A 27,789-nucleotide genomic window follows, 5' to 3' on the forward strand; every position below is an offset into this window, starting at 1 on the left:
TTTTTAGGGAAAATGCTCAGGAAGGCTTGTGCCTGTGAGTAGTTAGGGGATGTCTTCGTGCAATTTTCAGCTCAAATATTGACGATCTCCTGGGAGGTAGCCCACTGCCTTGGCGCCCCACTCCCTACCCTCCCCCCATACACCGCGACCCTTATTGTCATCCGTTTGAGAAACGTGGGTCAGAGGAAACGGTACAGATTTTGGAGACAGGTAGCTAGAAGGGACATAGAAAACTACATAGTGGCAATTTCATAGTTTTTGTCAACCTTGGCTACTTGTCCGTGAAATGGGGACAATACCACCCGTCTCAGGATTAGAGTGAGAAATGCAATGCGTGAGAGCACAGGCCTGGCACGGGAGAAGTCCAAGATTTCATTCATTCGTGTAACAAGCGTTTGTAGAACTCTTACTGGGTGCTGTGGTTGAAGAATGAATGAAAATGACGAAATCTGCGCACAGGGACTGGAGTTCAAGGGGAAGGTCTCAAAGTCGCTCCCACCAGGCTTCTCACTGCCCGCCACGCGAGCTCGCCACGCCGGATGTGACGTCACCCACTCCCGTGGTTCCCAGAACTAGGCGGAGGGACCGGAAATTAACCCGTGGGGCGGGGTACAGACTGACCGGAAGTGGGCCCTGGCGGGCGCCGCGGTTCCCACCTCGCGCGAGCCGGTGGAGCGGAGCGTGAGGAAGGCGGGACACGGGGCGGGACCGCTGCAGGGGCGGGGTCTGCAGGCGGGCGGGCGGGGGGCGGGGACCCCCTAGTCCCCCCCGGACCCCGCCTGCCCGGGCGGCGGCACGGCCATGAAGCTGAAGCTGAAGAACGTGTTTCTCGCCTACTTCCTGGTGTCGATCGCCGGCCTCCTCTACGCGCTGGTGCAGCTCGGTGAGCGGGGCGGGGCGGGGGTGCGGCGGGCCCGCCCGAGGGCGCCCGCCGCCGTGCATCCCGCCCTGGGGATGAACCCCCGCGCAGACACCATTCAGCCGGCTCGGCCCTCCCACAGCCCTCTGCGGCCGCCGGCGCTCTCCCCTCTCTAGGATGCACCGCCGCTTCCCGCCGCACCTCGGATGAAATGCAGACTCTTTCCCAGAGTCCGCAAGGCCCCGCATGATCCTGTGGCCGTCAGCCTTTCCAACCCCATTCCCTTTCCCACTCGCTCGCTCTGCTCCGGCCGCACTGGCTGCGTGACAGGTTCTCGAAAGCCCACGCTCATTGCTCTCTCAAGCTCTTAACCTGTTCCTTCTGGCTGCGGTGTTTTTCTCCCTGCTCTTCCTGGCCGCCGCTTTCTCATGCTTCAGGTCTCAGCTCAAATGTCACCGCCTCAGAGAGGCCTTCCCCGACCACCTTAGCTAGCGTTAACTCCTCTTTTTCTGGATTCTCTTTTATTCTCTTACGTGTTTCCTTCGTGGCCCTTATCACAATTCGTAATGATTTTACTAATTTGTTTCTTTGCTCAGTGTCTGCCTCTGCCACTAAACTGAAAGCTCCATGAAGGCAGGGACCGTGTCTGCTTTGCTCCCTGCCGCATCCCCAGCACCTAAGGCTGTGCCTCCCACGAGGAGCATTCAATAAATATTTATCCAATAACGGAATCATTGAATTTTATGAGTCTTTGGTCACACAGCCAAGGGAACAGATGGAACGTTGCCTCTTACACAGAGAGACAGGGCTTAGGGCTTGATCCTCAGGTATTTAAAAGACAGCCCTGTTTCAGGAGATCTAGTTGTTCTTTATGGCTCCAGAAGGCAACATTAGGATCAGCAGGTAGAAGGGATGGAGGCAGATGATTAGCTCAATATCCGAGTGAAAGCTGTAACAGATGGAATTGATTGCAGTTGGAGGGGGCTGCTGATTGAGGCCATGAGCTCCCCCCGACCCCCAATCAAGGGTGTGGAAGGAAGGCTGTGGCTGCCGAGGAAGTTGTCAGGAGATTCCTGCACTGGCTAGTTGTTGAACAAGAAGGTTATGCCCCTTTGGGATGCTCAACATGCTGTGGTTCTCTGCCCCCATCCCTGCTTCCTGGGACCAGGTCAGCCATGTGACTGCCTCCCTCCCCTGCGCGCAGCCGCAGAGCAGCTTCGGCAGAAGGATCTGAGGATTTCCCAGCTGCAAGCCGATCTCCGCCGTCCACCCCCTGCCCCTGCCCAGCCCCCTGAACCTGAGGCCCTGCCTACTATCTATGTTGTTACCCCCACCTACGCCAGGTATGGGCTCTGGTGTACCCCAGAGGCCTGCATGGGCCAGGAGGTTGGGGTTGATGATGAGTTTGGGGAGGCACTGGGCCAGGTGATGTGCCTCAAACTAGGGCACGCCAAATGACGAGATAAATGAACCACACCTCTCTCTCCTCAAAGATTTGTGGGAAAAGGGTTTTTTTTTTCCTAGTAAAATAGACGGGTATACTCTGAAATAGAATACACAGTTCCTAACACATTTTAAGATAGAACAATAAAGTTTCAAGGAAATGTTGAGCTTGCCCATGAGTTCACTCTCTCTCTCTCAGGGATCCTTTGGTGAGAAAGTTTGAGGATCCCTGACTAAATTGAAATAGGAAAGGGCTTGGCCTTACAGTCATACTAGGGTCTAGAAATAGTTACACCAGCTATGATTTACAGTGTGTTTACTCTCTACCAGGCACTGTGCTAAGTCAGGGCTTTCCTTTTTTTTTTTTTTTTTTTTTTTGTAGTTTTTTTTGGGTACAAACCAACTGGGGAACATGGTTTTGGATCTATAGCTAAAGAGCCTTCCAACACCTCCCTGGAATCAGGTGGCTGACCCATGTAGGCACAGGCAGCTCTAGACCCTGTCCCCTTCCACACACACAGCACCACCCCTGGGGCAGACAGACCAAACTGCAGGAGAAAGAAGCCTAGAAGAGACTGGGCCACACCTTCCCAGTTTCTTGTCTAAACTCAGGCAAATCCTCCCCTGGAGAGGAATGAGGCAAAGGGCTCCTCTAAATCTCTCTACCTGGAAACCCAGGAAGAGGACCTGGCCCTCCTGGTATTTTAGAAAGTCATTATAATTTAATCTTTAAAGCTTTTTATTTTTTTATTTTTTATTTATTTATTTGAGAGAGAGAGAGAGAGAGAGAGAAACAGCATGAGAGGGGATAGGGTCAGAGGGAGAAGCAGGCTCCCCCCTGAGCTGGGAGCCCGATGTGGGACTTGATCCCGGCACTCCGGGATCATGACCTGAGCCGAAGGCAGTCGCTTAACCAACTGAGCCACCCAGGCGCCCTATAATTTAATCTTTAAGACAAGATTGTTGTAAAATACTGTTATTCTCATTTTCATAGCCAAGGAAACTGAGGTGTGGGGAGATCTGACCCATTTCCCCCAGTGTCTCACCTATTAAGTTACCAAGCTGGCATTCAAACCCAGATCTGTCTGATTCCAAAGCCTGTGCCCTTAACTTGTAGTCTCCCACAGCCAGAGCCCTGAGGTTGAGGGGGCTGCCGGACATGGGCTGCAGGAACAGGGCAGGTGAGCGCAGTGTGAAGTTGACAGGCAAGAAGGGGAGTTTGGGTGTTGGTTGGGAAAGACCATGGGGGTTACTGGAAGGGACCGAGGAGAAGCTACGTGTAGGGGCGGGAGTGAGCAGATGGTGCCGACCCCTCGCCCTCCCGTGCATCTTTCCCCCTGCAGGCTGGTGCAGAAAGCGGAGCTGGTGCGGCTGTCCCAGACACTGAGCCTGGTGCCCCGGCTGCATTGGCTGCTGGTGGAGGATGCCGAGGGCCCCACCCCACTGGTCTCCCGGCTGCTGGCTGCCTCGGGCCTCCTCTTCACACACCTGGCGGTCCTCACCCCCAAGGCCCAGCGGCTCAGGGAGGGTGAGCCCGGCTGGGTTCGGCCCCGCGGTGTAGAGCAACGGAACAGGGCCCTGGACTGGCTGCGGAGCGGAGGGGGCGCTGTGGGGGGAGAGAAGGACCCCCCTCCAGCCGGCACGCGGGGAGTCGTGTACTTTGCAGATGATGACAACACCTACAGCCGGGAACTCTTTGAGGAGGTGAGCGGTGGGGGGGGGACGGGGGGATGGGAAAAGAGGCAGGTGGGGCCAGCCTCACCGGTTGCCTTGGTTACAGGTGGGAGGAGGGGGAGCAGTGGGGCAGAGTGGCCGCAGCGGCCCTTCCTGCTGCTCCCTTGCCCCTGGGCCACACTCTGTCTGTTTCTTCTCTCCTGACCTCTCTTAGATGCGCTGGACCCGTGGTGTCTCAGTGTGGCCCGTGGGGCTGGTGGGCGGCCTGCGATTTGAGGGCCCTCGGGTACAGGATGGCCGGGTTGTGGGCTTCCACACAGCATGGGAGCCCAACAGGCCCTTCCCAGTGGATATGGCAGGATTTGCTGTTGCCCTGCCCTTGCTGTTGGCTAAGCCCAGTGCCCAGTTCGACGCCACTGCTCCCCGGGGCCACCTGGAGAGCAGTCTCCTGAGCCACCTCGTGGATCCCAAGGACCTGGAGCCACGGGCAGCTAACTGCACTCGGGTAAGGAGCTGGAGGTGGGCAGAAACCTGGCTCTGGGATATGGAATGGTGATGGGGAAAGCGGAGTAAGGCTTTGGGGAGAAGGATCAAAGGATGGGTGTTTGAACCAGGAGGGACCCTCCAGAGCTTGGACTCAACCTTGCTTACTCTCCTGTAGGGGAAGCTGGGAGCCAGGCAAGGAAAGAGGTCTCCTGGGCACCCACGTAGCACAGAGGGGGTAAGGGGTAAGGCCCCATTTTAGAGGCACTAAAGGCCCCTGCCTTTCACACTTTGCAGCCAACGCTGCGTGTGTAGAGGGGGTGAGAGAATCCGTTCCACACTGAGGGCCCCAGAGGCCTCATTACAGCTGGGTCCAGCTCTAACTGAAACGCTCCTGGGACAGGTTCTGGTGTGGCACACACGGACAGAGAAGCCCAAGATGAAGCAGGAAGAGCAGCTACAGCGGCAGGGCCGAGGCTCAGACCCAGCTGTTGAGGTGTGATGGCAGCCCCACCCTGACTACCGCCGCGTCAGGCACGAACCTGGGGGACTGGGCCCCTGGCCTGCCCAGGATGCAGTTTTCCAAATCCTGACCCCTCAGAGCCAGGGGCGGCCCTTCTGCCCCCTCAGCCCCAGGGCGTGGCCCAGCTGCTTCTCCCCTCCCCCAGCCTGCCATGTGGCACTGCCCACAGGCTGGGGACAAGCGGCCCTTGTGTTGAGCCAGGTCAGCCCCGTCTGGGGCAGAGCAGAAGGACAGACACTCAGGAGGGAGGGCTGCTGAGCAACTGGGTAACTTATTGGGGCTGGGCATGCACTGGGGGGCTGGAGGAGCTGGGCTGGACCCTCCCCACCTGAGCATGCTGACCCCCCTCCTACCTCCAGAATAAAAGATCTCAAGCTGGAGGGGCCTCTGGTTTCCTTCTTTGCGCACGTCTGGTTCTTGCGTTTGATCCTTACCAGAGTCAACACCTAGGCGTCCTGGCTTCTCTATCAGACAGAAATCAGTTCTCCCAGGGCCCCCCACCCCCTGGAAGAGGAAGATCAGTGGCTTCAGTCCAAAAGCTTTATTGAGTCTGTGTGCCAGGACCAGTCTCCAGTCCTTCCCATGTCACCTTCCCATCACCCTGGGTGCTTTCTGTTCCCCGGTGGCTCTTGGCCACAGGGCTAGGCCCTGGACACCTAGTTTTCTCACCGCCCCCATTCCAGCTCCGTGACTATCCTTAACCCCTCCTCTAATCCCAGGGATCCCCCCTCCCCGACCTGGAGCCTTGGTAAGGAGTTGTGAGGTTTTCAGTCTTGTCCATCCCTCCCCCCTCCCCCCCCCATTCCCCACCCGAACGTTCAGGCCACTAGGCCTCAGGTAGACCCTCCTTAGGAGGTGCCTCTTCTGGTGGGGCCTCCTCAGGTGCCGGCGTGTCAGCCACCCCTCCCTGTCGCCACGCTGTTTTCAGCATGTCCTTCAGCCCACTGGGAAACAGATAGCCCTGGGTCTCTCCCTCCCCGTCGATGACTCCTCCAAGCCCCTCCAGTGCTGTCTGCAGGTACCGCAGGCCCAGGAGCACCAGAATCTGTGGGGAAGGCAGGGAGAAAGAGGTCAGGGAGGGTCAACTGCTCCTGGGGCCAGGGCTGGAGGCAGTGAGGGGGGCCAGATGGAGGGAGCCCTCAGACACTTTGCTAACTCACCTGCAGCAGGAAGGTGACAGCCAGCATGCTGCCCAGCATGCTCGCCAAGTCCTGCAGTTGCCCCAGCAGCACCCTGTGGCATCCTTGGGCCCAGAGGTTTAGGTTGGGCTGACGGGGATCAAAGAGAGGGTGGACGTGGGGCTCTGAGAGCCGGCTTTGCAGGCAAGGTCTGGGCGAGTGGGGGTTGCAGCAGGAGAAAGGGACACCATCGATCAGATATAGGCCTTCCACGTTGCTCTGGATCCGGCTGCAAAGGGAGGGGCAGGGATGTTAGGATGTCTGGAAATAGAGGCCTCGGGAGAAGCTACGGGGCTCAGGAGTCGAGAAGGGAAAACCGAAAGACCTTTGCTGACTGGTTTACTGTGTGCGAGGCATGCATAATTCATTTACCTTCACAATAAGTCTGTAAGATAGGTCCTATTATATCCATTCTTCAGAGGAGGAAACGGGCCCAGAGCAGTTGGGTAACATGCCCTGGGTCACACACCTAATAAACGGCAGATCTGTAACCCGAGGCTCTCAATCACTACGCTCTATTTATTGCCTGTGGGGTGAGGTGGGTTTCAAGGGAGGAGGAGGCGAAGGAGGGGAAGGAGACCAGGAGGAGTGGGGGGAGGGGAGAAACAAAACACTCACTCAACCACGTCCTGGTCATTGGGATCCAAGTAACGGCTGCTGACCCACTGGATCCCAAACCAGTCCTTGTACCCGTGGCGCCCGCAGCAGTGGTGCCTCAGCTGGAGCTCATCCAACAGCCGTTTGGCATGACAGTGTCCGGGCACCTCTGTGTCTTTGTAGTGAGCCAAGGCAGTCCCCAGGCCCTCCTCCAGCCCGGTGTCCAGACTCCCAGGTAAAGCCAGGGCTAGCCCCAGGGCGAGGACCAGAAGACCCCCGCCCCCAGCAGTGCCAACCACCAGCAGTGGGCCCAGGACCTTTCGCCAGGGAGGGTAGTGGGCCGCATCCAGGCTGGCCCTGCTGGCTCCCGCACCCACCAGCCCTGTCCCCAGAGCCACCGCACCGGCTGCCAGGGCAACGTGGGGCAGGGCAGCAAATGGGCAGGAGGGAGCCAAGAAGGTGTGGAGGTGCCACAGCTGGGCCAGGAGGTGCCCGCTACAGAGGAGGGCGAGGGCACCGGCCAGCGCCAGCAGCCAGGAGAGGAGCCAGAGCCCCTGTGCCAGACGGATGCGGGGCTGGAGGGGCAGCACCAGGGGCAACACCGGGGCCATCTCCCATCTCCGCCCAAGGGAAAGCAGAGCTGTCAGGGACGAGGGTTGGCCGCGCGGCACGATGCTGAGTCAGCCCAGCCCGGCTTGAGCTGGGCTAATGCCACCCTGACCCCAATACCCTGGGAATCCGCGCCCCCCCCGCAGCCTTAATAACCCGCTGCCCTGGCCCCTGCCAGCCCCAATTCGAGATGCCTTGGCCTTGCCCCTTAGGAAAAGCCCCGCCCCCGGGCAAGGGGCCCAGTTCGTGACCCCGCCCCTGCCCCCTCGCGGAAGTGGGGAGGGGCCGGTCGGCTCTGGCCCTAGGGGCTAGGCGCTGGGGGCTCGGAGACCAGAGAGGACCCCAGGGAGTCAGGGGGCGGGGATTCCGGCAGGGCCTGGAGGGCGGAGGCCCGGAGGGGGCCCGGGGGTCAGCGGGTTGGCCCTGCCCGTGTCCTGAGCGGCGAGGCCCGGACAGGGAGGGGTTACCAGGCGGCCCGGCCCCCCCCTCGTCCCGCCCCCCCTCCCGCGCTTCCTGGCGGCTCCGCGTCCGGCGCCTGTTTGTGCCGCGGCGCTGGGGCCCGGGACGGCCCCGCCACCCCACCCCCGGGAGCCGAGAGCGGCCCCGGGAGAGTCCGAGGCCCCGGCGGGCCCCGGAGCCGGCCGCCCCCGCCCCACAGCGCCCCCTCCAGGCCCTTTCCCCGCGCCCGACAGCGCCCCCGGGGGGTGGCACGGCACCCGTGCGCGCGCGCCCTGGGGTGCTTCCCCTTCCCCTCTCCCTGGCCATGGCCCCGGCGGCTTAGAAGCCTCCTCCGCCGCCGCCGCTCGGAGCAAGCCGGGGGCCGGATGGACGGGGCCGGGGGGCCCGGTGAGTACGGGGCGGGGCGGGCGGCGTGCCCCTTCCCGGAGCGCCGGCCGGTCGGCCGCTGCCAGTGCCCGACGGCTGTCTGGTGGCGACCCGCGTGCTCCTCGGCCTCAGGGGCTCTGAGCATCCTCCACTGTTCCTCAGGTCGCTCTCCCCAGTTATTTGGATCTCCTACTGTCATTTCGAACTTTCTCAACGTCATCCACTCCCCATGTTACTCTGGGCCCCTCGATGTTTCTCTGTCCCCTGTGTTATTCTGGGCCTCTTCCCCTGGTTTTTCGGGTCGTCTTACTTCTGACCCGTTATCCTGGGACCTTCACTATGACTCCGTCTCCACTGATACCCTCTCCGGTCATTCTCTATCTCTTCTCCCGGTCCTCTGAGCCCTCAGATGACTGTAGTCTCTTGTCCCCCTCTTCTTTTGCGCCCCCTCCTCAGTTTCTCTGCCTTCCCGGGAGACCTGAGCCTGCTCTGCGGTGGGCTGTCATCCTTCACCCGCACTGCGCCTCCCTCTGTGGTTCCCACGTTCCTGGGCGGTACTCCATATTTCCCCCCTGGTACTCCATGGTGCTCCCTGCCTTTGCGGAGGCTGAGACAGCAGCAGGAAGGGAGCTCTGCCAGGCTCCTCGCCTGCCCTGCCAGAAGGAGGCCCTTGATCCTCTACCACCCGTCTCCTCCCCTCTGGGCCAGCCTCCAAGACTGGGGCTGCTTGAAGGGGGTAGTCCTATTGGACAAATGCAAACTTGGGGGAAGACAGAATCCCCTCAACCCCTCTCTTCGGGGTTGGGCACGTTCTGAGTGCTTCTCGCCCCTTTCCCAGGTGAGGGCCCTGCTCCGGAGGCCCTGCAGTCCTTGAGCCGGCGGCTTCAGGTGCAGGAGAAGGAGATGGAGCTGGTAAAGGCAGCCCTGGCAGAGGCCCTCCGCCTGCTGCGGCTGCACGTGCCCCCCACCCCCCTGCAGGACCCTGGCACGCCCGCTCCGCCACGGGACAGGTATGCCTGTTGTCACACACCCTCTTCCTCTTCCTTCCAGGGACCTCTTAGGGGCATCAGGTTGATTCACTGTCTCCCCAGCAGCCCTGCAGTGCCCCCAGGACTGCCACCCACATGCGGCCCCTCCTTGGTGAGCCGGGGCACCCAGACCGAGACAGAGGCAGAGACGGAGCCATCCCCTGGACCCCCTGGCCTGAGCAATGGGCCCCCAGCCCCCCAGGGGGGCAGCGAAGAGCCTGGTGGGACCCAGTCTGAAGGAGGGGGCAGCAGCAGCAGTGGTACTGGTTCCCCCGGCCCCCCGGGGGTCCTCAGGCTTGTGCAGCCCCCACAGCGTGCTGACACGTAAGTGTCCCGCGGCAGAGCCTGGCCGGGGCGGGGGTGGGGGGGGAGGACTGGGGAGCACGAGCGGAGGGAATGATCTTTACCTGCTCACTATGCTCCTACCAGGCCACGGAGAAATTCTTCCTCCTCCTCATCCCCCTCAGAGCGGCCTCGGCAGAAACTCTCCCGGAAGGCAGCTTCCTCGGCCAACCTGCTGTTGCGGTCAGGGAGCACAGAGAGGTGGGCGAGGCTCCCCCCGCGCCCCGCCCCCCGCCCCACCCCAGGCTCAGGCTCTTGACTTTCCACATCCCTCACCTCACTTCCCTGGGTGGGGTGGGGGGACCTCGTTGCCCAACAGGAAGAAAGGAACAAGCACTCCTGGGGCGCCTGCTGTGTTCCCGGCTCTGTGCTAAACCCTCGACCTCCTCCACCTCATTCAGTTCCCACGACATCCTTGGGGGGTAGGTGGTCTCATGCGGTTCATTGTCCAGGTGAGGAAGCAGGCTCAGAGAGGGTAAGTCATTTGCCTGGGGTCACACAGCTAGAGCTAGGATTTGAACCCTACTCCTCCTGACTCCGGTTCTACCATATCACCACATTCCTCCCAAGATTCTAAGAGGTACCAAAAGGCCTCATGATTTTCATTTTCATGGATGACTGTTTTCAGAGTTTCAGCTCTACTCCTCAGCTCCCTGCTCCAGTCTACCAGGCTTTATTTCTAGAGAGCAAGGGGAGAGTCTAGTGGCTGAGTATAGTTGTCTCAGAGTGCCTACAGGCCCCAGGACACCTGAGTGTTTATTCGAGTCCTGTCCTTGGTCTCCTTTATTTTCTGAAGAGATATTACTACCTTATAATCTAGGGACAGCTGTTTGTGGAATTCACCTGTTACTTTCCTCTGGCGAGATAAGGACTTTCTTGCTTACCTCCCACATCCCTGAAAGGCAGGCCTGCTGTGCATTCTGGATTCACTTTGGTCCCATTTTACAGATGGAGAAATGAAAAGGCCAGCCAGAAGCCTGGTGGTCTAGAGGAAAGGGCCCCTCCTTGCCATGCCGCCCTGCCTCTCACCAGGCTTTAGGGCTTTGTGCCGTGTGCTCTGCCCCTTTAGCCTAAACCTTCTCATCTCTTAACATGGGGCTGAAAGTGCCCATCTACTTGGGGCCCTGAATGCTCTGAATGCAGACTAAAAGCCTGCAGAGGTGACTGGGGCTCTAGAGGAGCCTCCTTTCTTGTGTCCTGCCCTTTCCCACTTAGGTCTTGGGACCTGACCCCATCCCTCTGCTTTTCTCTCTTCCCAACAGCCGTGGGGGGAAAGACCCCCTTTCCAGCCCCGGAGGTCCTGGGTCTCGGAGGAGCAACTATAATTTGGGTATGTACAGAGGAGTCTGGAAGAACTGGGATGACGGACTTGGGGTTTGGGCTACAGCCCCAGGAGCTATTGTGGGGGACCTGTGAGGTGTGGTGGGTAGAGTTCTGCTCTGGCTTTCCTGAAAGGGAGGCTGCAGGGTGGTGGTTGACACCCCCCTTTTCTCTGTAGAAGGCATCTCAGTGAAGATGTTCCTTCGCGGCCGCCCCATTACCATGTACATCCCGTCTGGCATCCGCAGCCTTGAGGAGCTGCCCAGCGGCCCACCCCCGGAGACCCTCAGCCTTGACTGGGTGTATCCTGCCCCCTCCAGTCCCATGGGAGCCACGTTTCCCATCTTGGGAACCCCCCCCCCTTCTTTATGGTTTCCCTCTGGGTCTGCGGTATCAGGAAGCCCTCTGACCCCTCCCTCACCATCCTCTGCCGACGGTGCTGCCAGCCAGAAGCTCTTTCATTGCCCCCTCTCTTCCTCATTCTGCCCTTGGTCTGACCCTTTCCTTGACCGTGATCCCCACTCCAGTTATGGGTACAGGGGTCGTGACTCCCGCTCTAATCTGTTTGTGCTGCGCTCTGGGGAGGTGGTCTACTTTATCGCCTGCGTGGTGGTGCTGTATCGGCCTGAGGGAGGCCCAGGGGGTCCTGGAGGTGGCGGCCAGAGACATTACCGGGGCCACACGGACTGCGTTCGATGGTGAGGGGCCTGGGGCCTGGGAGTGGGCAGCGCCTAGGCGTGGGGATGGTGGGCTTGGCAGGAACAGGGTCGGGGCGGGTGTGGAGGAGCAGGAGGGAAGCTGCTACTTGGCTGCTCTCCAAGCATGGAGAAAGTGTCCTGGGGGGTCATGAGAGACCGACCCCCTTCCCTAGAGCGTCTCCTCCCCCACTTAGCCTGGCCGTCCACCCCGATGGTGTTCGTGTAGCCTCAGGACAGACAGCGGGAGTGGATAAAGACGGAAAGGTAAGGCCAAAGTCAAACACCAGGCAGACAGGATGAAATTCCAGCCTGGCTTTCCTTCACGTCCCTGACCCCTTCTCTGACTCCACCAGCCCCTGCAGCCGGTGGTTCACGTCTGGGACTCAGAGACCCTGCTGAAGCTGCAGGAGATTGGACTGGGGGCCTTCGAGCGGGGTGTGGGAGCCCTGGCCTTTTCAGTGGCGGTGAGCTGGCCCTAAAGCCTCTAGAGCCCCCATCTTCCTTGCCCAGGAACCTCCTTCTTGCACCTCACCAGGACGCCTCCGAAGTTCTGGCCTTCCTGAACCCCACCCAGCCGGTTTTCCTGAGAAAGGGACAGGTGTCCACTTCTGCCCGCTCCACCCGTGATGGCAGCCCGTGCCTAATGACTGTGAGCCCACAGACCTCTAGGCCTCACTCAGCCCCTCCGATGTGTCCCCCGTTCTCAGGATCAGGGTGCTTTTCTTTGTGTGGTGGATGATTCCAATGAGCACATGCTGTCAGTGTGGGACTGCAGCCGAGGCACAAAGCTGGCTGAGATCAAGGTGAGGAGCGAGTCCGGGTGGCCTGGTGGGGCACTGAGCTTAGGGAGCTAAGAGCAGTGGAGTGCACGGCGAACTCCAGACTTTCCCGTACCCTGACTTCATTTCTGGCTGGGTCACGGGGAGCGAGCCTCTTAGCCTCCCTGAGGCTGTGAAAGGGAACTCTGGAAGTTCTGGCCTCCCGAGGGACCCATAGCGTGCTAGGCATTAGGGTGGGCCTGGCATCATGAGTAACTGGGAGGGGTGCTCTTAGGGGACCAGGGTCTGGGTCTGGAAGGAAGGCTTGTCCTGGGGTTTCGGGCCTTCAGCAGACCAGCTGTCAGGATGCACACTGAAGAGTTGCGTAAAGTGAGGGTGCTCAGGGCTTGGGGTGGCTGAATCTGGTTATCTTCCCTTCAGAGTACAAATGACTCAGTCTTGGCCGTTGGCTTCAGCCCTCGTGACAGCAGTTGCATTGTCACCAGCGGGAAATCCCACGTTCACTTCTGGAACTGGAGCGGAGGAGCAGGGCTTCCTGGAAACGGGACCCTCACCCGGAAACAGGGTGTCTTCGGGGTGAGGCGTGGATGGGTGCGGGGTGGCGTGGGAGGACAGGACAGAGGTGGGAGGATTGGTCTGAGGACTGTAGACCCTACTACTCCCCACCCAGCGACGGTCCATGACTTGCAGTCTTTGCCCTTCCCTCTGACCCCTGCTCTCTGCTTGCCTCTCCCCCAGAAATACAAGAAACCCAAGTTTATCCCATGCTTTGTGTTCCTCCCGGATGGAGACATTCTCACTGGGGATTCAGAGGGGAACATTCTCACCTGGGGGCGGAGCCTCTCAGATTCCAGGACCCCAGGCAGGGGTGGGGCCAAAGGTACGTGGTTGGGGGTGGTGGCTCCTGGGAAGTCCAGTACCCCAAAGGGTCTGTGGGAACAAAGAAGAAGATTTTCCTTTTTTTTTTTTTTTTTACCATGAGAGTTGATAGTTGTCTGTGGGCCCCAAGGAAGCCCTCTTAGAGGAGGGCCGTCTAGAAGGGTAGGGACACCATGGCAAAGGGGCAGGGCTGGGGCTTTGGAGTCTGCCAGATCCTGGGGTCACATTCCAGTTTTGCCGCTGCTCGTTTGGCCTTTAGGAAGTTACCTCACGTCTTTGGGCCTCGGTTGTCCAGTCTGTAAATTGGGTAAAATGATAGCCGAGGATCAGATACCGTATTCAGTAGGTACTCAATAGCTGGGAATTATTACTCTTATTATTATTATTACCGTTGCGACGGTCAGGGCTGCTCGAGTTCCCCACTTCCCGGCACCCCTACGGCATGACTCACTCATGTCTTCCAACAGAGACCTACGGGATTGTAGCCCAGGCCCACGCTCATGAAGGTTCCATCTTTGCCCTCTGTCTCCGGCGGGATGGGACTGTGCTGAGTGGTGGTGGACGGGACCGCCGGCTGGTCCAGTGGGGGCCGGGATTGGTGGCCCTCCAGGAGGCTGAGGTGAGGGCTAGGCTGGGGTCGGTGGGGAGGGAGGAGGAAGAGGAATGGCCAGGGGGCCCCTGACTTCCCGCCACCATCCCGCAGATTCCTGAACACTTCGGGGCTGTGCGGGCCATTGCGGAGGGGCTGGGCTCCGAGCTGCTGGTGGGAACCACGAAGAATGCATTGCTGAGGGGAGATCTGGCTCAGGGCTTCTCCCCTGTAATCCAGGTTGGGGGGCCGAGGGCTCCTGGGGTGGGGGAGGAGGGCAGGAAGAGCTACTGAGGCGGGGCAGAGGTGACAGCCCACGCTCCGCTGCAGGGCCACACGGATGAGCTCTGGGGGCTCTGCACGCATCCCTTCCAGAACCGCTTCCTGACCTGCGGCCACGACCGGCAGCTCTGCCTGTGGGATGGGGAGGGCCATGCGCTGGCCTGGAGCATTGACCTCAAGGTAGAGCCCCGCGTCCCTGGCTCCCCAATGCCACGCCCACCATGGCTTCTGTGGCCGCCACTCCTTCCCCAACATCCTTTCCCCTTCTCCCCAGAGGCCACCAGTTTGTACTGGTATGGCTATAAGGGCTACTAAAATCTCCATCCTTCTCTGCAGATGCCTCCAGTGCCCCCTGAGCACTGCCCCCTTGCCCCCTTGCCCCAGACCTCCCCTCGATCCAGCAACAAATGGTTACTCTCCAGCACAGCTTCCCAGCTCAGTTCTGGTTGTTAAATATTTTGAGTATCGCCTCATTTAGGCTCCAGTGACACCCTGCCTCCACCCCAGGTCTACTGTCCCTCTCCTCCCCGTCTCATCCTTGGGAGGAGAAGGCTTTGGTGTTACCAACATGACGAGGTGTCCATCCGGGAACCTTCACTAGAAAGGCATCTTCTTGAATTCACCTTCTCCCCCCTCCCAGGAGACTGGTCTCTGTGCTGACTTCCACCCCAGTGGGGCAGTCGTGGCCGTAGGACTGAACACAGGGAGGTGAGAGGAGCCAGGATTCCTGGGAGGGGAAAGCAGGAGGTATGGGAAGGGTTCCCCGGTTATGGGGTGTGCGTGTGGGGGCGGGGAGGAGTGTGGCTGCTGCCTGCTCAGAAGCCCCAGCTGCACCTTCCCAGTGCTTTTCTCTGCAGCCCGGGCCTCCCCTGCTCTCCTGTGGCAACCGTCATCACTCAACCACTCTCCCCTCCGGGCCTGGAGTGGAGGACGTGGCAGCTTAGGATAGAGGAGCAGCGTGGATAGGAGGGGTTTGGGAGAGACTAACAAAGGGAAGTGACAGGCTTACGACTCCATAAGGTCCTCCTACTCGGCCCTTGTACTCCTTTCTTAGAGGCATCTCAGCCCCTCAGCCTTTATTTCTCCTTAGCCCCTTCCGGTTTCCTAGCATAAGAATGCAGTGTTGGGGGCACCTGGGCAGCTCAGTTGGTTAAGCGTCCAACTCTTGATTTCGGCTCAGGTCATGATCTCAGGGTAGTGAGATGGAGCCCTGCGTGTGCTCTGTGCTAGGCATGGAGCCTACTTAAGATTCTCCCTCTGCCTCTCCCCACTCTCCCTCTCTGTTTATTTATTTTTTAAATATTTTATTTATTTATTTCAGAGAGAGAGAGAGGGAGAGTGAAAGCATGAGGAGGGGGAGGGGCAGAGGGAGAAGCAGGCCTCCCGCTGAGCAGGGAGCCCGATGCCGGGCTTGATCCCAGGACCCTGGGATCAGGACCTGAGCCGAAGGCAGGGGCTCAACTGACTGAGCCACCCAGTTACCCCAACCCTCTCTTTTTTTAAAAAAAGCTGTGGGGCGCCTGGGTGGCTCAGTTGGTAGAGTGGCTGCCTTCGGCTCGGGTCATGATCCCGGAGTCCTGGGATCGAGCCCCGCATCGGGCTCCCTGCTCAGCGGAGAGCCTGCTTCTCTCTCTCCCTCTGCCTGCCTCTTTGACTGCTTGTGCTCTCTATCTCTCTGTCAAATGAATAAATAAAATCTTAAAAAAAAAAAAAAAAGATGCAGTGGCAACTTGTCTTCATCACAGCTGTTCTGTCGGTGTCTCTGAGAGTCCAACTTGCCAACCTCCACCTTGCCCAGGACAGGTAACCTCTCACCTGCTTTCCACCCCCTCCCTTCCAGGTGGCTGGTTTTGGACACAGAAACCCAGGAGATCGTGTCGGACATCACTGACGGCAATGAGCAGCTCTCAGTGGTCCGGTACAGCCCAGGTGGGAGTCACCCCCACCCCGGACCCAGACCTGTCCCTGGCCCTTCCTTCTCTGAGTGACTGTCTTTGTAGATGGGTTGTACCTGGCCATTGGTTCCCATGACAACATGATCTACATCTATAGCGTTTCCAGTGATGGTGCCAAGTCCAGCCGCTTTGGCCGCTGTGTGGTGAGGAAGCTGGGGTGGAGGGTGGGGCATTGCCATAGCAGGTAAACTCCTTGAAGGGGTCTAATGCACTAGGGGGATCTGGGGAGGGGAAATGGTAGCTACATTTTTAGTCTCTTGACCCTTGCTCCTAGGGTCACTCCAGCTTCATCACTCATCTTGACTGGTCCAAGGATGGGAGTTTCATCATGTCCAATTCTGGGGACTATGAGATCCTTTACTGTGAGTGAAAGTAGGGGAGAGCATGGGGAACGGGTAACCGGGTGGGTTTTATTTGGTTGAGGGGGGCTGCTGGTTGGGAGCGGTTGAAGGAGAGTATGTAGGGAACTCCAGGTGGAGGGGCTGTTACATAGGGAGGGGGAGATGGGGTTGGAATTGTACACATAGGAGAAACACTGTGATTTGGACACCCCCCCCCCCCACAGTTTTACACCGTGTCTTTCCGCACGAGGACTTGAGGGAGTTGAAAAATGTACTAGGAAGAGGTTGTTCTGGACAAGTGTCTCAGGGCAGGTGTGGAGGGATTGACTTATCTAGGGAGGAGGAACTGATGAGAAGCTGTTCCGAGAACTTCAGCAAGAATTCAGGAAGCACATGGGGCTGGGTTTTGTCCTGGGCTGAGGGCTGCCACGGTGACCAGATCACATGTCACTACCTCAAGCCTGTCTTTCCAGCCTGCCCTTCCCGGTGTCTTCCCGACTGAGGGCAGGGTTAGAGCTGAGCTGGGTGGGCTCTCTCTCCCCAGGGGACGTGGTTGGAGGCTGCAAGCTGCTGAGGAATCGCTATGACAGCCGCGACCGGGAGTGGGCCACCTATACCTGCGTGCTGGGCTTCCACGTCTATGGTGAGCAGGGCCTTGGAACCTTGCGGGAGGGGTGGGGTGGGGGGCAAGGTGGAGCCCGCCCTGGGCTCGGAACGCAGGGCATGTGTCGAGGGGTGGGCGTCAAGAGACCGGCAGATCCAGCCCGGGAGGCCCCTCAGGCCCTGGGCTGTCGGGACTGGGAAGGATTGCCTGGAACGCGGCGGGTGGGTGGCCGCGGCTGCCTGGGCGTCGGAAACGGTGCGGCCCTGGGCCGTGGGTGGCCACGGGGAGGAGGCCGCACTGAGGCCGGCCGCCGTGCTAGGCGTGTGGCCAGACGGCTCGGATGGCACCGACATCAACTCCCTGTGCCGCTCCCACAACGAACGCGTGGTGGCCGTGGCCGACGACTTCTGCAAAGTGCACCTGTTCCAGTACCCGTGCGCGCGTGCCAAGGTGAGGCCTCCCGGGGCCTCTGGGGCCGGGCGGGCCCGGGGCTCCGCGGCCGCCGCAACTCGGTCTCCTTCCCGCCCAGGCGCCGAGCCTCGTGTACGGCGGCCACGGCAGCCACGTGACCAGCGTCCGGTTCACGCACGACGACTCGCACCTCATCTCGCTGGGCGGCAAGGACGCCAGCATCTTCCAGTGGCGAGTGCTGGGCGCTGGGAGCGCGGGGCCGGCGCCCGCCACGCCCTCTCGAACCCCCTCCCTGTCCCCCGCCTCCTCTCTCGACGTCTGACAGCTGCGGGAGGGGACCCACCGGCCCTGCGGCGCGGCTCCGCCCCACCCGAAGCCCCCAGGACCAGGGGCCGACCTTTCCTGGACTTCGAGACATTCCCGATCGCGCGTTTCCCTGGAGGGGGCGAATGGCACCCCCGCACACACTGTAGAGACCCGCTGGCTGAGCCGGGCAGCCCCAGCCTGGGCCCTGACTCCCGCCGCCTGCTGAGGGGCAATAAACCAAAAGCAAAGTCGCCTCCCAGTCCTTTTGTGGGGCGCGGCTGGGCGCCTCCGGGGCCCTGTGGGGGTGGCGATGAAGAAAAAGAGGAGTTTGGAAAGGGTAGGGGAGCGTAGGCCGCTCATGCAAATAACAGGCAAAGCCGCTTGCAAATAACCGGGCCGAGCGCAAAGGCGCGCGAGTCTTTCGGGGCCGCAGGAGGAGCTGCAGGGCTCCGGCGAGGAGAGGGTTAAGCCCAACTCTTCTCCCGCCCTCGGAGGAGGGGTCGAGCTGCAACGGAAATAACCGAGCGCCGGGCCGCGGTTGGCCGGAGGGAGCCGAATCTCTTCCGGAAGTAGCCGATCTCTGGGGTCTCGCTCTCCGACCTGAGTCGAGGGCCGGGCCTTGTTCTCCGGATCGGCCGAAGGTGTTCCGGAAGGAGGCGAACCCCGAGGCGGGCAGGGCAAGCCTTCCCCGCGGCCGGCAGAGCCCAACATCTGGTGGGGCTCGGCGAGCGGGGAGGGGGGAGCCGGAGCCTGGCTCCGGTCCGGCGGGAGCCGAGCTCGTTCCGGAAGAGGCCGAGCGGACCGGCGCTGGCCTCGGCGTCCCGGGCTTGAGGTGGTAGCGGCGGCGGCGACAGCGCGGGCCGGGATGAACCGCGACGGCTGAGGCGGCGGAGGTGCCGGCTGCGCGGCCCCGACCGAGACTTCCGCGAAGCGCCAGCCCCGCGCTTGGGGCTTCGCTTCGAGCCGAGCCCTGCCCCCGCGAGCCTCCCGGACCCCTTTGTGCGTCCAGAGGCGGCGGCGGGAACGGCCATGGCGGCCAACATGTACCGGGTGGGGGGTGAGTACCGGGCGCAGGGGCTGCGGGGTCTGGGGCGGGAGAGGTCGGGGTCCGGGGCCGGAGAGGCTCGGCACCCGGCAGTGCGGGGAGCCGCGCCTGGGGCGGCGTGGTCCCGAGCGCGGACCGGAACCGGAACCGGGAACATGGGGAGCGAGGGCGCGGGGAAGGCGCCGCGGCCCCGGGAGAGGCTGCGGGCAGCCCCGACGGCACTCTCAGGGTTGCCTCGGGGGCCCCTGGGTCGGGGAGCGGGGCCTGGGAAAGTGGTTCGGAGGGAACTGACAGGGCAGGCAGGGGGCGCGGGGGGCCGGGGCGACCGCTCTGCCACCTGAGCGGGAGCCGACGGGAGGTTTCCTCCCCCCGGGCGTTATTGTGCGCCTGGGTTCTACAAGGTGAGGGCCCTGCGCTGGAGTCAACAATTGCTCGCTCGGCCGAGACTGGGGTGCACCTTCACTGCTGAGTTGTGGGGACTGCAGGGGAACCCCCTGCTTCTCGTGTCTTCCTTAAGGCTCACTTTTGAGTGAGGGATTTGATAAAAGAACTAGGTGGTCAGGGGTGGTGGTGGGGGAAACCCCTTGTTTTCTCGTAGTCTCTCCACTTCCACATTTCAGCGTTCTCTCTACCTGGACCCTTATCCTTTTGGTCCTTTCGGGCCTACTTTTCTCTCCTACCCTGGTGCTCAGTTTTTTCCATCTCCTCCTCTGATCTTACCGATGCCTCCCCACCCCCTCCTACAGATTATGTCTATTTTGAAAATTCTTCTAGCAATCCTTACCTGGTTAGACGGATTGAGGAGCTCAACAAGGTGAGTGGAGCAGAGTCCCACCCCTGTCCTGTCCTGCCTCCCCTCTCCCCCTCCTGGGGGGTCTTTTTTCTTCTGAGGTCACTAACTTCAGGTGGAAGCCAGAGGGGTGGGGGTGGGGAACCAACCCTATCCTAAGTGCCCATTCATATTCATTCATTCATTCATTGGATGTATTCAGGAAAGGCTTTTGAGAGTTGAGTGGGAACTTTCCTGGTCTATCTCTTGGGGGCTAAGGAAAGGGACAGTCTGGGGAAAAAAAAGTTTGGAAGTCTGTCCTTAAGTGTAAGTCTCTTTATCCATAATTTCTTGGGTTTTTCTACTTACACCCCTTAGAACCTTATTCACTGTTGTTAGTTTCTTCTTTATATGTTTCCACCTTTAAATGACCAATTTTTACTGCCATTTTTTATCCCCTTAGACTGCAAATGGAAACGTGGAGGCAAAGGTTGTGTGCCTTTTCCGGCGAAGGGACATTTCTAGTAGCCTCAACAGCCTGGCTGATAGCAATGCCAGTGAGTGTCTTCGCACCCCCACCTCACCCTCACCCCCCCCCCCCCGACTCCCCCTCCCCATGATCTGAGGCCAGGGCATGTCCCTGCAGGTGTTTCCCCTGGTAGCATGCCCAAAGCAGGGGTGTGAGTTTGGGGGTGGGAAATGCCTGGTCTGCGGAGGGAGGCCTGTTTTTACATGTTGGGGTTGGAAGCAGGGTGGAGAGACCAAGATAAGGAAAGCCAGAAAATGGCCTGTGTGTGACTGTGTGTATCTGAATGATGGGTGTAAAAGAGATGATAGTATTTAAATAGGGGATGAGGAAGGCGTTTAGAGAAGCAAGACCCTTGGGGGACAGTTTTGGGTACACTGAGACAATGGGTGGTGACTGTAAAGGTCAAGGTTGAAGAGGAAGAGCTTGTACTTAGAAGCCTGCGTAACAGGGAAGCGGCCTAATTTTGTGATCACAAGGTAGTGAGAATACCTTGAAGGGAGAGAATAGGAAGTTAGAAAAGTTTTCTTGCCCTTTTTCCTCTTTCTCACCCGTTCTGTCTTCTCACCACTCCATTTTACATCTTTCCCTTTTGCCTTATCTTTTCTTTTTATGCCTTCATCTTCCTTTAAAAAACATATTTCCTTCAGTTTTCCTTTGTTTCTTTTTCCTTTCCTGCTTTGGCTTTCTTTCCTCTTCCTCTTGTTTCTCCTTCTGAAATTATTTTCCTTCTTTCAGGCGGCTTTGGGCATGAAGGGGTTAAGGAGGAGCTAGGCCTACCAAGTTCTCTGGCCCTCTGGGGTTTCCAGCCCCATCTGGCAGGGGCTGACCTTGGCCTTGTCCAATCAGAAGGGGTGGGGGGGTGTGGTCCCCCCCCCTTGCCTTAGCACAGGGTTTCCGGAGCACACAGGCGAGGGGTGGAGCCTGCTGCACCCCCACCTCCCCCCCCTTCTCCCTGAGGTTGGGAACAATGCACCAATGAGCCTGGGCCTGTGGCTGTCCTGCCCCCTCCCGCTTTGGTTGGCCCCCAGCCAAGTTAACCCTTTCCACCAAGGTTTCAGGGCAAAGTTGCAGTGCTTGGGGAAGAAGGTGTTGGCACTGGCTTGAGAGGTACTGTCCTTGGAAGCCCCATAAACAAACTATCATTAGCCAAGTGGACAGTGAAGGGTAGTTAGGGTTGCATTTTGTTTAAGAGCAAAGAGACTCCTGAAATCTGAAAAGAAGAACGGTAAACACAACCTTGTGTGATGATTTTTCACCTTATTGGGTTTCTGGACCTCAGGCTGGTTTAGCAAGAGAGACAAGTGTAATATTCTTGCTGGGCCTAATGTGGGCAGATTTGTGCTTTGTGAGTGGCGTCTGAGCATTGGCACCTGGGTTTGGGATGTGTCTCTGTGGCATTCTTTGCGCTCTCAGCAGCTATCCGCAAGGCATTAGCGATGGGGAGTTGGGAGCACTATAACGGGGAAGAGGGCTAAGCGGGAAAGCTGGTGGGCCAAGGGTATGAGAGGCGGATGCCCGGGGAACGTGAAAAAGCCAGCTGGAATAGGAAGTGTTTTCCCTGGGTTAGAGTTTCCAAGGTGGCTTCTTTCTGAATTAGTTTCTGACTTGGCTTCTTCCTCCTTCATCTCCCAGGGGAGTTTGAGGAGGAATCAAAGCAGCCAGGGGTGTCGGAGCAGCAGCGACATCAGCTGAAGCACCGGGAGCTTTTTCTTTCTCGGCAGTTTGAATCGTTACCAGCCACGCACATACGGTATAGAACAGTCCAGGCCACTGTGGCCTGCATGCACTTCTTTAGAAGCTGGAGAGGAGGGGGTGGTGTATTGGAGATACTGTGGCGAGGGAATGAGGAGCTCACCCAGGGTTTTCGGACCTCTCTTCTGTAGGGGGAAATGCAGTGTGACCCTCTTGAATGAGACTGACATCTTGAGCCAGTACTTGGAAAAGGAGGTGAGAAAGAGGTGCTGGGAGAAGGAGCAGGGTGGGTATGCCCCAAGAGGAGGCCAGAGGAAAGTAGAACTGTGATGAAGTATAGGTTGACAGACTGCCTGTCTTGGGAACTCTGGATCCTCCCCACCGCCCCCTGCCTCTGAGGACTGCTGCCTGCTTACCTTCTCTTCCCATCTCCAGGACTGCTTTTTTTACTCACTGGTGTTTGACCCTGTGCAGAAGACACTTCTAGCTGATCAGGGGGAGATCAGAGTTGGTTGCAAATACCAAGCTGAGATCCCAGATCGCCTGGCAGAGGGTAAGCAGCAGGACGGACTGTATGGCTACTGGGTCATTGAACATGGTAGGGTCTATGAATGGTGTGCCGTGGAGTTGTACGCTGCATAGTCTTCATGGCTGTATGCTGCCACCCTGACGGTATGGGACCCTGGGAGCCTGAGAGGGGCAAATGAGCACAGTTGGGAAGAGAAGTCTGAGAGTTGAGATGGCTGATAGAATCCTGGCAGGAGACAGGGAGGAACGAGGTGCTGTTGTGTCAAGACACTTATCCTCCTTTCCCTGTCCCTGATGTTGCCATCGTCTTGTTTCCCAGGAGAATCTGATAATCGGAACCAACAGAAGATGGAGATGAAGGTCTGGGACCCAGACAACCCTCTCACAGACCGGCAGATTGATCAGTTTCTCGTGGTGGCCCGGTGAGGGGTGGGTGGATGGGGAAGATGGGCTGGGGGCGGTGTGGACATCTTGCATTGAATTCTCAGAGGTGGACTTGATTTTTTTTTTTTTTTTTTGGCATGGGTGTTTTCCTTATTTGGCTTAGTTCCTCAGCCCACTCATGCCTTCTTCTTTCCCTCTTGACTTCCCAATCTCTCCCTCAGAGCTGTGGGCACCTTTGCAAGAGCCCTAGATTGCAGCAGCTCCATTCGGCAGCCAAGCCTGCACATGAGCGCAGCCGCCGCCTCCCGAGATATCACCCTGGTAAGCAGAGGCGGCTGGGCAGTCGGACAGGCTGGGCTCTGTGGGGACCTGCAGAGCCTGGAGACAGGAGAGGAGAAGGGTCTCTGAGAGTGTGGTGCGGAGGGGCTCGGGCCATCGGCGTTGTTTCCTTTTTTCTGTAGTTCCATGCAATGGATACGCTGCAGAGGAACGGCTATGACTTGGCTAAAGCCATGTCGACCCTGGTGCCCCAGGGGGGCCCGGTGCTATGTCGGGATGAGATGGAGGAGTGGTCTGCCTCAGAGGCCATGCTGTTTGAGGAGGCCCTGGAGAAGTATGGGAAGGATTTCAATGACATTCGCCAGGACTTTGTAAGTGGATGGGGCTGGGAGGAGAGGTGGAAGAGTTGACAGGTGAGGGAACCAGGACCTGGGGTCAGATGCCAGTTCTGCTTTCTTTCCTCTGCCTCCTTAGCTGCCTTGGAAGTCACTCGCCAGCATAGTCCAGTTTTATTACATGTGGAAAACCACAGACCGCTATATTCAGCAGGTACGGGCTGGGCTGGGGAGGCTGGACCAGGGGCCTCCTGCTCACCTCTGCCTTTGGGAGTTGATGACATCCTCCTGCAGAGGTGCTCTGATCCTTCTCTTTCTTTCTTTTTTCCTTTCCTGCAGAAAAGATTGAAAGCTGCTGAAGCAGACAGCAAACTAAAACAAGTCTATATCCCTACCTAGTAAGTGTGGTAGGTGGGGGAGGCTGGCGCGTTTTCTTTTTCTTCCCCTCTCCCCCAACTCATGCTTTTCTCAGTGATTGGCAGTGGGCAGGAGTCAGGGTCAGAGAGTCAAATGATGATAGAGACGAGGTGGAAATGGGATTCTCTTCCTTGACCAGTTCCTGGTTTCTCCCCACACTGTTCCCATTAGTACTAAGCCAAATCCTAACCAGATCATCTCTGTGGGCTCGAAACCTGGCATGAATGGCGCTGGATTCCAGAAGGGCCTGACTTGTGAGAGCTGCCACAGTGAGTTCCAGGGAAGGATAGGGATGTTGGGGGTGGGTGAGGTCTTCTCTGGCCCAAGGACCTGAGGGGCTCAGGTGGCGTATTTTTCCCAAGCCTCCCCCCTTCTCTCCACGCTCCTACAGCCACACAGTCTGCTCAGTGGTATGCCTGGGGCCCACCCAACATGCAGTGCCGCCTCTGTGCTTCCTGTTGGATCTACTGGAAGAAGTATGGGGGACTGAAGACCCCGACCCAGCTTGAGGGGGCCGCTCGGGGCACAACAGTAAGGACTGATGGGGAATAGGCAGGGGAGAGCAGTAGGCATATTGATGTGAGCTTTAGATGAAGGCAAGAATACCCAACCCCTTAAATGGTGATGGTTTGGTGATGGTGTGATGTATATGTGGGTGGGGAGGGGGTGCTCGATGATGGTTGGAGAGACAGGTAGGTTGGGATGGCAGTAAAGAGATCAGGCAGGAATAAATGGCTTTTTGCAGAGAATGGAAGAAAGGAGAGCCTCAGTGCCCATCTGGGTTCTCCCTTTTTCCCATGTCTTTCTTGCAGGAGCCACACTCGAGGGGTCATTTGTCTAGACCTGAAGCCCAAAGTCTCTCCCCCTATACGACCAGCGCCAACCGGGCCAAGCTACTGGCTAAGAACAGGCAAACATTCCTGCTCCAGACCACAAAGCTGACCCGTCTGGCCAGACGCATGTGCAGGGACCTGTTACAGCCGAGGAGGGCTGCCCGACGACCCTATGCCCCTATCAATGCCAATGCCATCAAGGCGGAGTGTAAGGGCAGGAGTGGTGGGGCTAGTGGCAGGTCGGGATGCTCTGGCCAGAAAGCAGAGCAGAGACCAGTGTTGCTCAGGATGTTTAATGACAGCAGGGATAGCAGGCCACAGCGCTTGGGTAGGAGAGTAGATGTGTCTCCTGGCCGTAGGAGAGGCCTGAATAGTGAAGCCCCTTCAAGAACCTCCTTCTTTGTCCTCTAGGCTCCATTCGACTTCCTAAGGCTGCGAAGACTCCATTGAAGATTCACCCGCTGGTGCGGCTGCCGCTGGCAACCATCGTCAAAGATCTGGGTAGGGGATGGAACCGGTTAGGTGGTGTCAGGTTCTCTGTCATCCTTTCACTGTCAAAGTCCAAAGAGATTTAGTCTAACAGCCTGTACTTTTGTACGTTAATAACAGTTCTCATAAGCTATCCATAGTGAATGCTAAGGTCACACCCATGTGCTAATTGCTTGCCAGACCCCTCCCCCCATCACTGCTTTTGGGGATGCCCAGGGAAACTACATAGAGAAGAAAAAGCATGAAAGTTCTCTTAAGTTTTCTCTTACATTTTTCATGGCAGTGGCCCAGGCGCCTCTGAAACCAAAAACACCTCGGGGTACCAAGACACCGATCAACAGAAACCAGCTGACCCAGAACCGGGGTCTGGGGGGCATTATGGTGAAACGGGCCTATGAAACTGTGAGTTGACAGTTGGAGTGGGCCAGGCTGATTGGGTGGGCTTTTATTTCTGATTGGAATCTGTGAGTCCTCTCTCATTGTGCTGCCCACCCCCCCCCCCCAGATGGCAGGAGCAGGGGTTCCCTTCTCTGCCAATGGAAGGCCTCTGGCCTCAGGGATTCGTTCAAGCTCACAGCCAGCAGCCAAGCGTCAGAAACTAAACCCAGCTGATGCCCCCAATCCTGTGGTGTTTGTGGCCACAAAGGATACCAGGTAGGCAGGCCACCATGGGAGGGGCTGAGAGGTTGACAACCCAGATTGGTGGGTAAGGATAATAGTTCTGAGCAAGACCGCTTCCAGCAAGACTGGGTGCAGAATGGGGATGTCAGGAAAGAATGGGCCAGAAGGCAGAACTGGAGTGTGGAATGTGGGGTTTCACCTCGAGAGTCTTCGTTTTTTTATTCCATTCTTCTTTTCCTGGCCAGGGCCCTGCGGAAGGCCCTGACCCATCTGGAAATGCGGCGAGCTGCCCGCCGGCCCAACTTGCCCCTGAAGGTGAAGCCACCACTGATTGCAGTGCGGCCCCCAGTCCCACTGTCTGCACCCGCACATCCTGCCAGCACCAATGAGCCCATTGTCCTCGAGGATTGAGCATCTGTGGGGGAAGGGAGGTGGGCTGAAAGCTAGAGGGTGGGTGCCCAGGGCATCCAACCTCCCTTCCCTCTAGTATCAAAGGGAATGAGGAGTGAGGGAGGGAGGGAGCAAGTGAGTGTGTCTTTGGAGGGGTTGGGCGCCCTCTGGTGTTACCACTTGGAGGCTTGTCCCCTTCGCATGCTTCTCCACACCTGGTGGTGGAGGGCACACTGCAGGAACTTGACCCATTGTGGGAACCTAGCCTGTTTTGGGGGGTAGGACCCACAGTTGTCTTGGACAGTCTTGTGGGGAGGGTTTTTTAATTTTTTAAAAATTTTGCCTCCCTTTGTGAAGGGATGGGGGAGGGGAAGAGTAAATCCATAGGAGGTGGTGGTTGGGGGAGGGGGGGCGTGCACTGCCATGACTGCCATGTCTTTTTTTTTTCTAATGGGGGTTTCTCTTCCTGTCCGGTGTCCGGACTTTCCTAATTGGAGTATGAAGCCCCTAAGCTGGCATCAACCCCAGCCCATGCTCTCTCTTTTCCTTCCCTCCCTGTGCCCCCTCCGCCTTTTGTACGCCAATTCTCAGAAATAAAGATCTTTTGTCCATTTTTTTAACCTCGGATTCTGTAATTGGTTCTTACAGTAACAAATAAAAAGCTGTTTTCTTCAGCTTCTCCTGGCTCAGCTGTTCTCTGCCATGGGTGTGTGTGTGTGGGGGGGGTGGTGGTAGTGGGGAGAGTGGTGTCTTAATTGGGAAAATAAAGGACAAAGGATAATAAAGGAGATACAGATGGGACTTGCCCTGGGAACAGCTTTAGGAGATAGGCAGCATGGACAGGCAGCCTGTTCAGCTAGCTTTCTCCGGGGGCCCAAACTGCTCCCCAGATCCCTGTGGTGCTGGAACCCAAGCTCCTCTAGATACATACAGATTCATTCAGAACAGTTGGAATGAGAGGACTCTGGGTGGTTGGTGGCTTCCACAGGAAGGGAGGTGTGAAGGTGCTTTTCCTTTTATTTCCCAACCCTTACTCACCTCTCAGGAAATTCTGGGAGTTGCTAGAGGCCAGGGCAAGATGTAGCCTACCTTGGGGATACTGCAGTCTCTTACCACCCAGCTTTGTGGTATATTTGCACAGATTGCTGCTCAAGGATTCCCAAGACTAGCCTCAGCACCTGCCTTGATATCCAGGCCCATTCTAGAACCGTCTCCTGCTTTTTTGGGTTTGGGAAACGGAAGCCTGAGCAGGGCCCAACAGGAGGAGCACCCTTGAATGTACAGGAAGTTAGGCCTACTATGTGTTCCTTCTGCACTTCCTTACAGATAGGGGAACAGCCTCAGCAGTTGGGACTTGCTTAAGGTTACAGACCTTCAGATGTCTGCCTCAGGTCCAGTGTGCTTTTCACAGTCCAAAGCTGTGGGCCAATAACTACAGCAGGAGCTGCTTAGCCCGGCCGAGAGTTACCTCCATTTCCTGTTCTCTGCCCCTGGGGCCTCCCTGCTCCTTCACTCTCCCCATTCCGAGCTTACACCTGGGCAGTATCGGGAGGAGTTGACCACTATACCAGTCTGGGGAAAGCAGCATTTTCTTCCAACAGTCTTCACTCTGCTGCCACCAAAGTAGGTCCCACCGCATGCCTGGAGTGGGCTGGTGGCTCTAGCGCCTCGTGGCTACACTCCACGCAGCCCACTCTTGCGGAAGGAAAGCCTGACTCACGGGGCCGCAGCGATCTGGTTGTGGCTGAGTGGA

General features: G+C 58.2%; 4 protein-coding genes across 6 annotated transcripts; 3 read left to right on the forward strand and 1 right to left on the reverse strand.

Annotated features, from left to right (window-relative positions):
* Positions 1-682: 682 nt before the first annotated feature.
* B3GAT3 (beta-1,3-glucuronyltransferase 3) lies at positions 683-5,362 on the forward strand. The gene is made up of 5 exons (XM_081797976.1): positions 683-883; positions 2,028-2,202; positions 3,646-4,006; positions 4,191-4,481; positions 4,863-5,362. The coding sequence occupies exons 1-5, from the start codon at positions 802-804 to the stop codon at positions 4,959-4,961; spliced, it is 1,008 nt and encodes a 335-aa protein (XP_081654102.1). The 5' UTR covers positions 683-801; the 3' UTR covers positions 4,962-5,362.
* Positions 5,363-5,508: 146 nt separating this feature from the next.
* Positions 5,509-8,059, reverse strand: ROM1 (retinal outer segment membrane protein 1). The gene is made up of 3 exons (XM_006752023.3): positions 6,779-8,059; positions 6,143-6,389; positions 5,509-6,027 (listed from the first exon to the last, which is right to left on the reverse strand). The coding sequence occupies exons 1-3, from the start codon at positions 7,366-7,368 to the stop codon at positions 5,809-5,811; spliced, it is 1,056 nt and encodes a 351-aa protein (XP_006752086.1). The 5' UTR covers positions 7,369-8,059; the 3' UTR covers positions 5,509-5,808.
* Positions 8,051-17,978, forward strand: EML3 (EMAP like 3). 3 transcript variants are annotated; one of them, XM_006730330.3, is made up of 22 exons: positions 8,051-8,212; positions 9,030-9,201; positions 9,283-9,543; positions 9,649-9,762; positions 10,824-10,891; positions 11,060-11,183; positions 11,409-11,579; positions 11,774-11,843; positions 11,933-12,043; positions 12,287-12,382; positions 12,779-12,934; positions 13,097-13,238; positions 13,705-13,856; positions 13,941-14,066; positions 14,157-14,288; positions 14,749-14,816; positions 15,949-16,037; positions 16,109-16,206; positions 16,338-16,425; positions 16,949-17,047; positions 17,328-17,458; positions 17,538-17,978. In XM_006730330.3, the coding sequence occupies exons 1-22, from the start codon at positions 8,191-8,193 to the stop codon at positions 17,739-17,741; spliced, it is 2,694 nt and encodes an 897-aa protein (XP_006730393.1). In that variant the 5' UTR covers positions 8,051-8,190; the 3' UTR covers positions 17,742-17,978. The 3 variants fall into 3 exon arrangements, with proteins under 3 accessions (XP_006730393.1, XP_081654100.1, XP_006730394.1); XM_081797974.1 differs by having other exon boundaries at positions 11,063-11,183; XM_006730331.3 differs by having other exon boundaries at positions 8,052-8,212; positions 9,286-9,543.
* Positions 17,979-18,274: 296 nt separating this feature from the next.
* On the forward strand, positions 18,275-26,710 carry MTA2 (metastasis associated 1 family member 2). The gene is made up of 18 exons (XM_006730328.3): positions 18,275-18,782; positions 19,517-19,584; positions 20,003-20,096; positions 21,701-21,818; positions 21,952-22,015; positions 22,196-22,313; positions 22,608-22,710; positions 22,894-22,993; positions 23,134-23,322; positions 23,426-23,500; positions 23,626-23,684; positions 23,875-23,972; positions 24,095-24,234; positions 24,516-24,744; positions 24,948-25,037; positions 25,309-25,427; positions 25,531-25,679; positions 25,892-26,710. Exons 1-18 carry the CDS (start codon positions 18,755-18,757, stop codon positions 26,055-26,057), a joined length of 2,007 nt encoding a protein of 668 aa, XP_006730391.1. The 5' UTR covers positions 18,275-18,754; the 3' UTR covers positions 26,058-26,710.
* Positions 26,711-27,789: the final 1,079 nt, after the last annotated feature.

Source organism: Leptonychotes weddellii, chromosome 11, assembly GCF_054177405.1.
Source record: "Leptonychotes weddellii isolate Sample4059 chromosome 11, ASM5417740v2, whole genome shotgun sequence".
NCBI lineage: Eukaryota > Metazoa > Chordata > Mammalia > Carnivora > Phocidae > Leptonychotes > Leptonychotes weddellii.

Coding starts and splice junctions, on each gene's coding strand:
- MTA2 (XM_006730328.3), top strand. CDS start 18,755: ATGGCGGCCAACATGTACCGGGTGGGGG. Junction 22,016..22,195: donor GCCAGTACTTGGAAAAGGAG/GTGAGAAAGAGG, acceptor TCCCATCTCCAG/GACTGCTTTTTTTACTCACT. Junction 23,323..23,425: donor ATGACATTCGCCAGGACTTT/GTAAGTGGATGG, acceptor CTGCCTCCTTAG/CTGCCTTGGAAGTCACTCGC.
- B3GAT3 (XM_081797976.1), top strand. CDS start 802: ATGAAGCTGAAGCTGAAGAACGTGTTTCTCGCCTACTTCCTGGTGTCG. Junction 884..2,027: donor CTACGCGCTGGTGCAGCTCG/GTGAGCGGGGCG, acceptor TCCTGGGACCAG/GTCAGCCATGTGACTGCCTC. Junction 4,007..4,190: donor GCCGGGAACTCTTTGAGGAG/GTGAGCGGTGGG, acceptor GACCTCTCTTAG/ATGCGCTGGACCCGTGGTGT.
- EML3 (XM_006730330.3), top strand. CDS start 8,191: ATGGACGGGGCCGGGGGGCCCG. Junction 16,038..16,108: donor AGTGGTCCGGTACAGCCCAG/GTGGGAGTCACC, acceptor CTGTCTTTGTAG/ATGGGTTGTACCTGGCCATT. Junction 16,207..16,337: donor GCCGCTTTGGCCGCTGTGTG/GTGAGGAAGCTG, acceptor CCTTGCTCCTAG/GGTCACTCCAGCTTCATCAC.
- ROM1 (XM_006752023.3), bottom strand. CDS start 7,368: ATGGCCCCGGTGTTGCCCCTGGTGCTGCCCCTCCAGCCCCGCATCCGT. Junction 6,390..6,778: donor AATGACCAGGACGTGGTTGA/GTGAGTGTTTTG, acceptor CTCCCTTTGCAG/CCGGATCCAGAGCAACGTGG. Junction 6,028..6,142: donor CTGTCACCTTCCTGCTGCAG/GTGAGTTAGCAA, acceptor CCTTCCCCACAG/ATTCTGGTGCTCCTGGGCCT.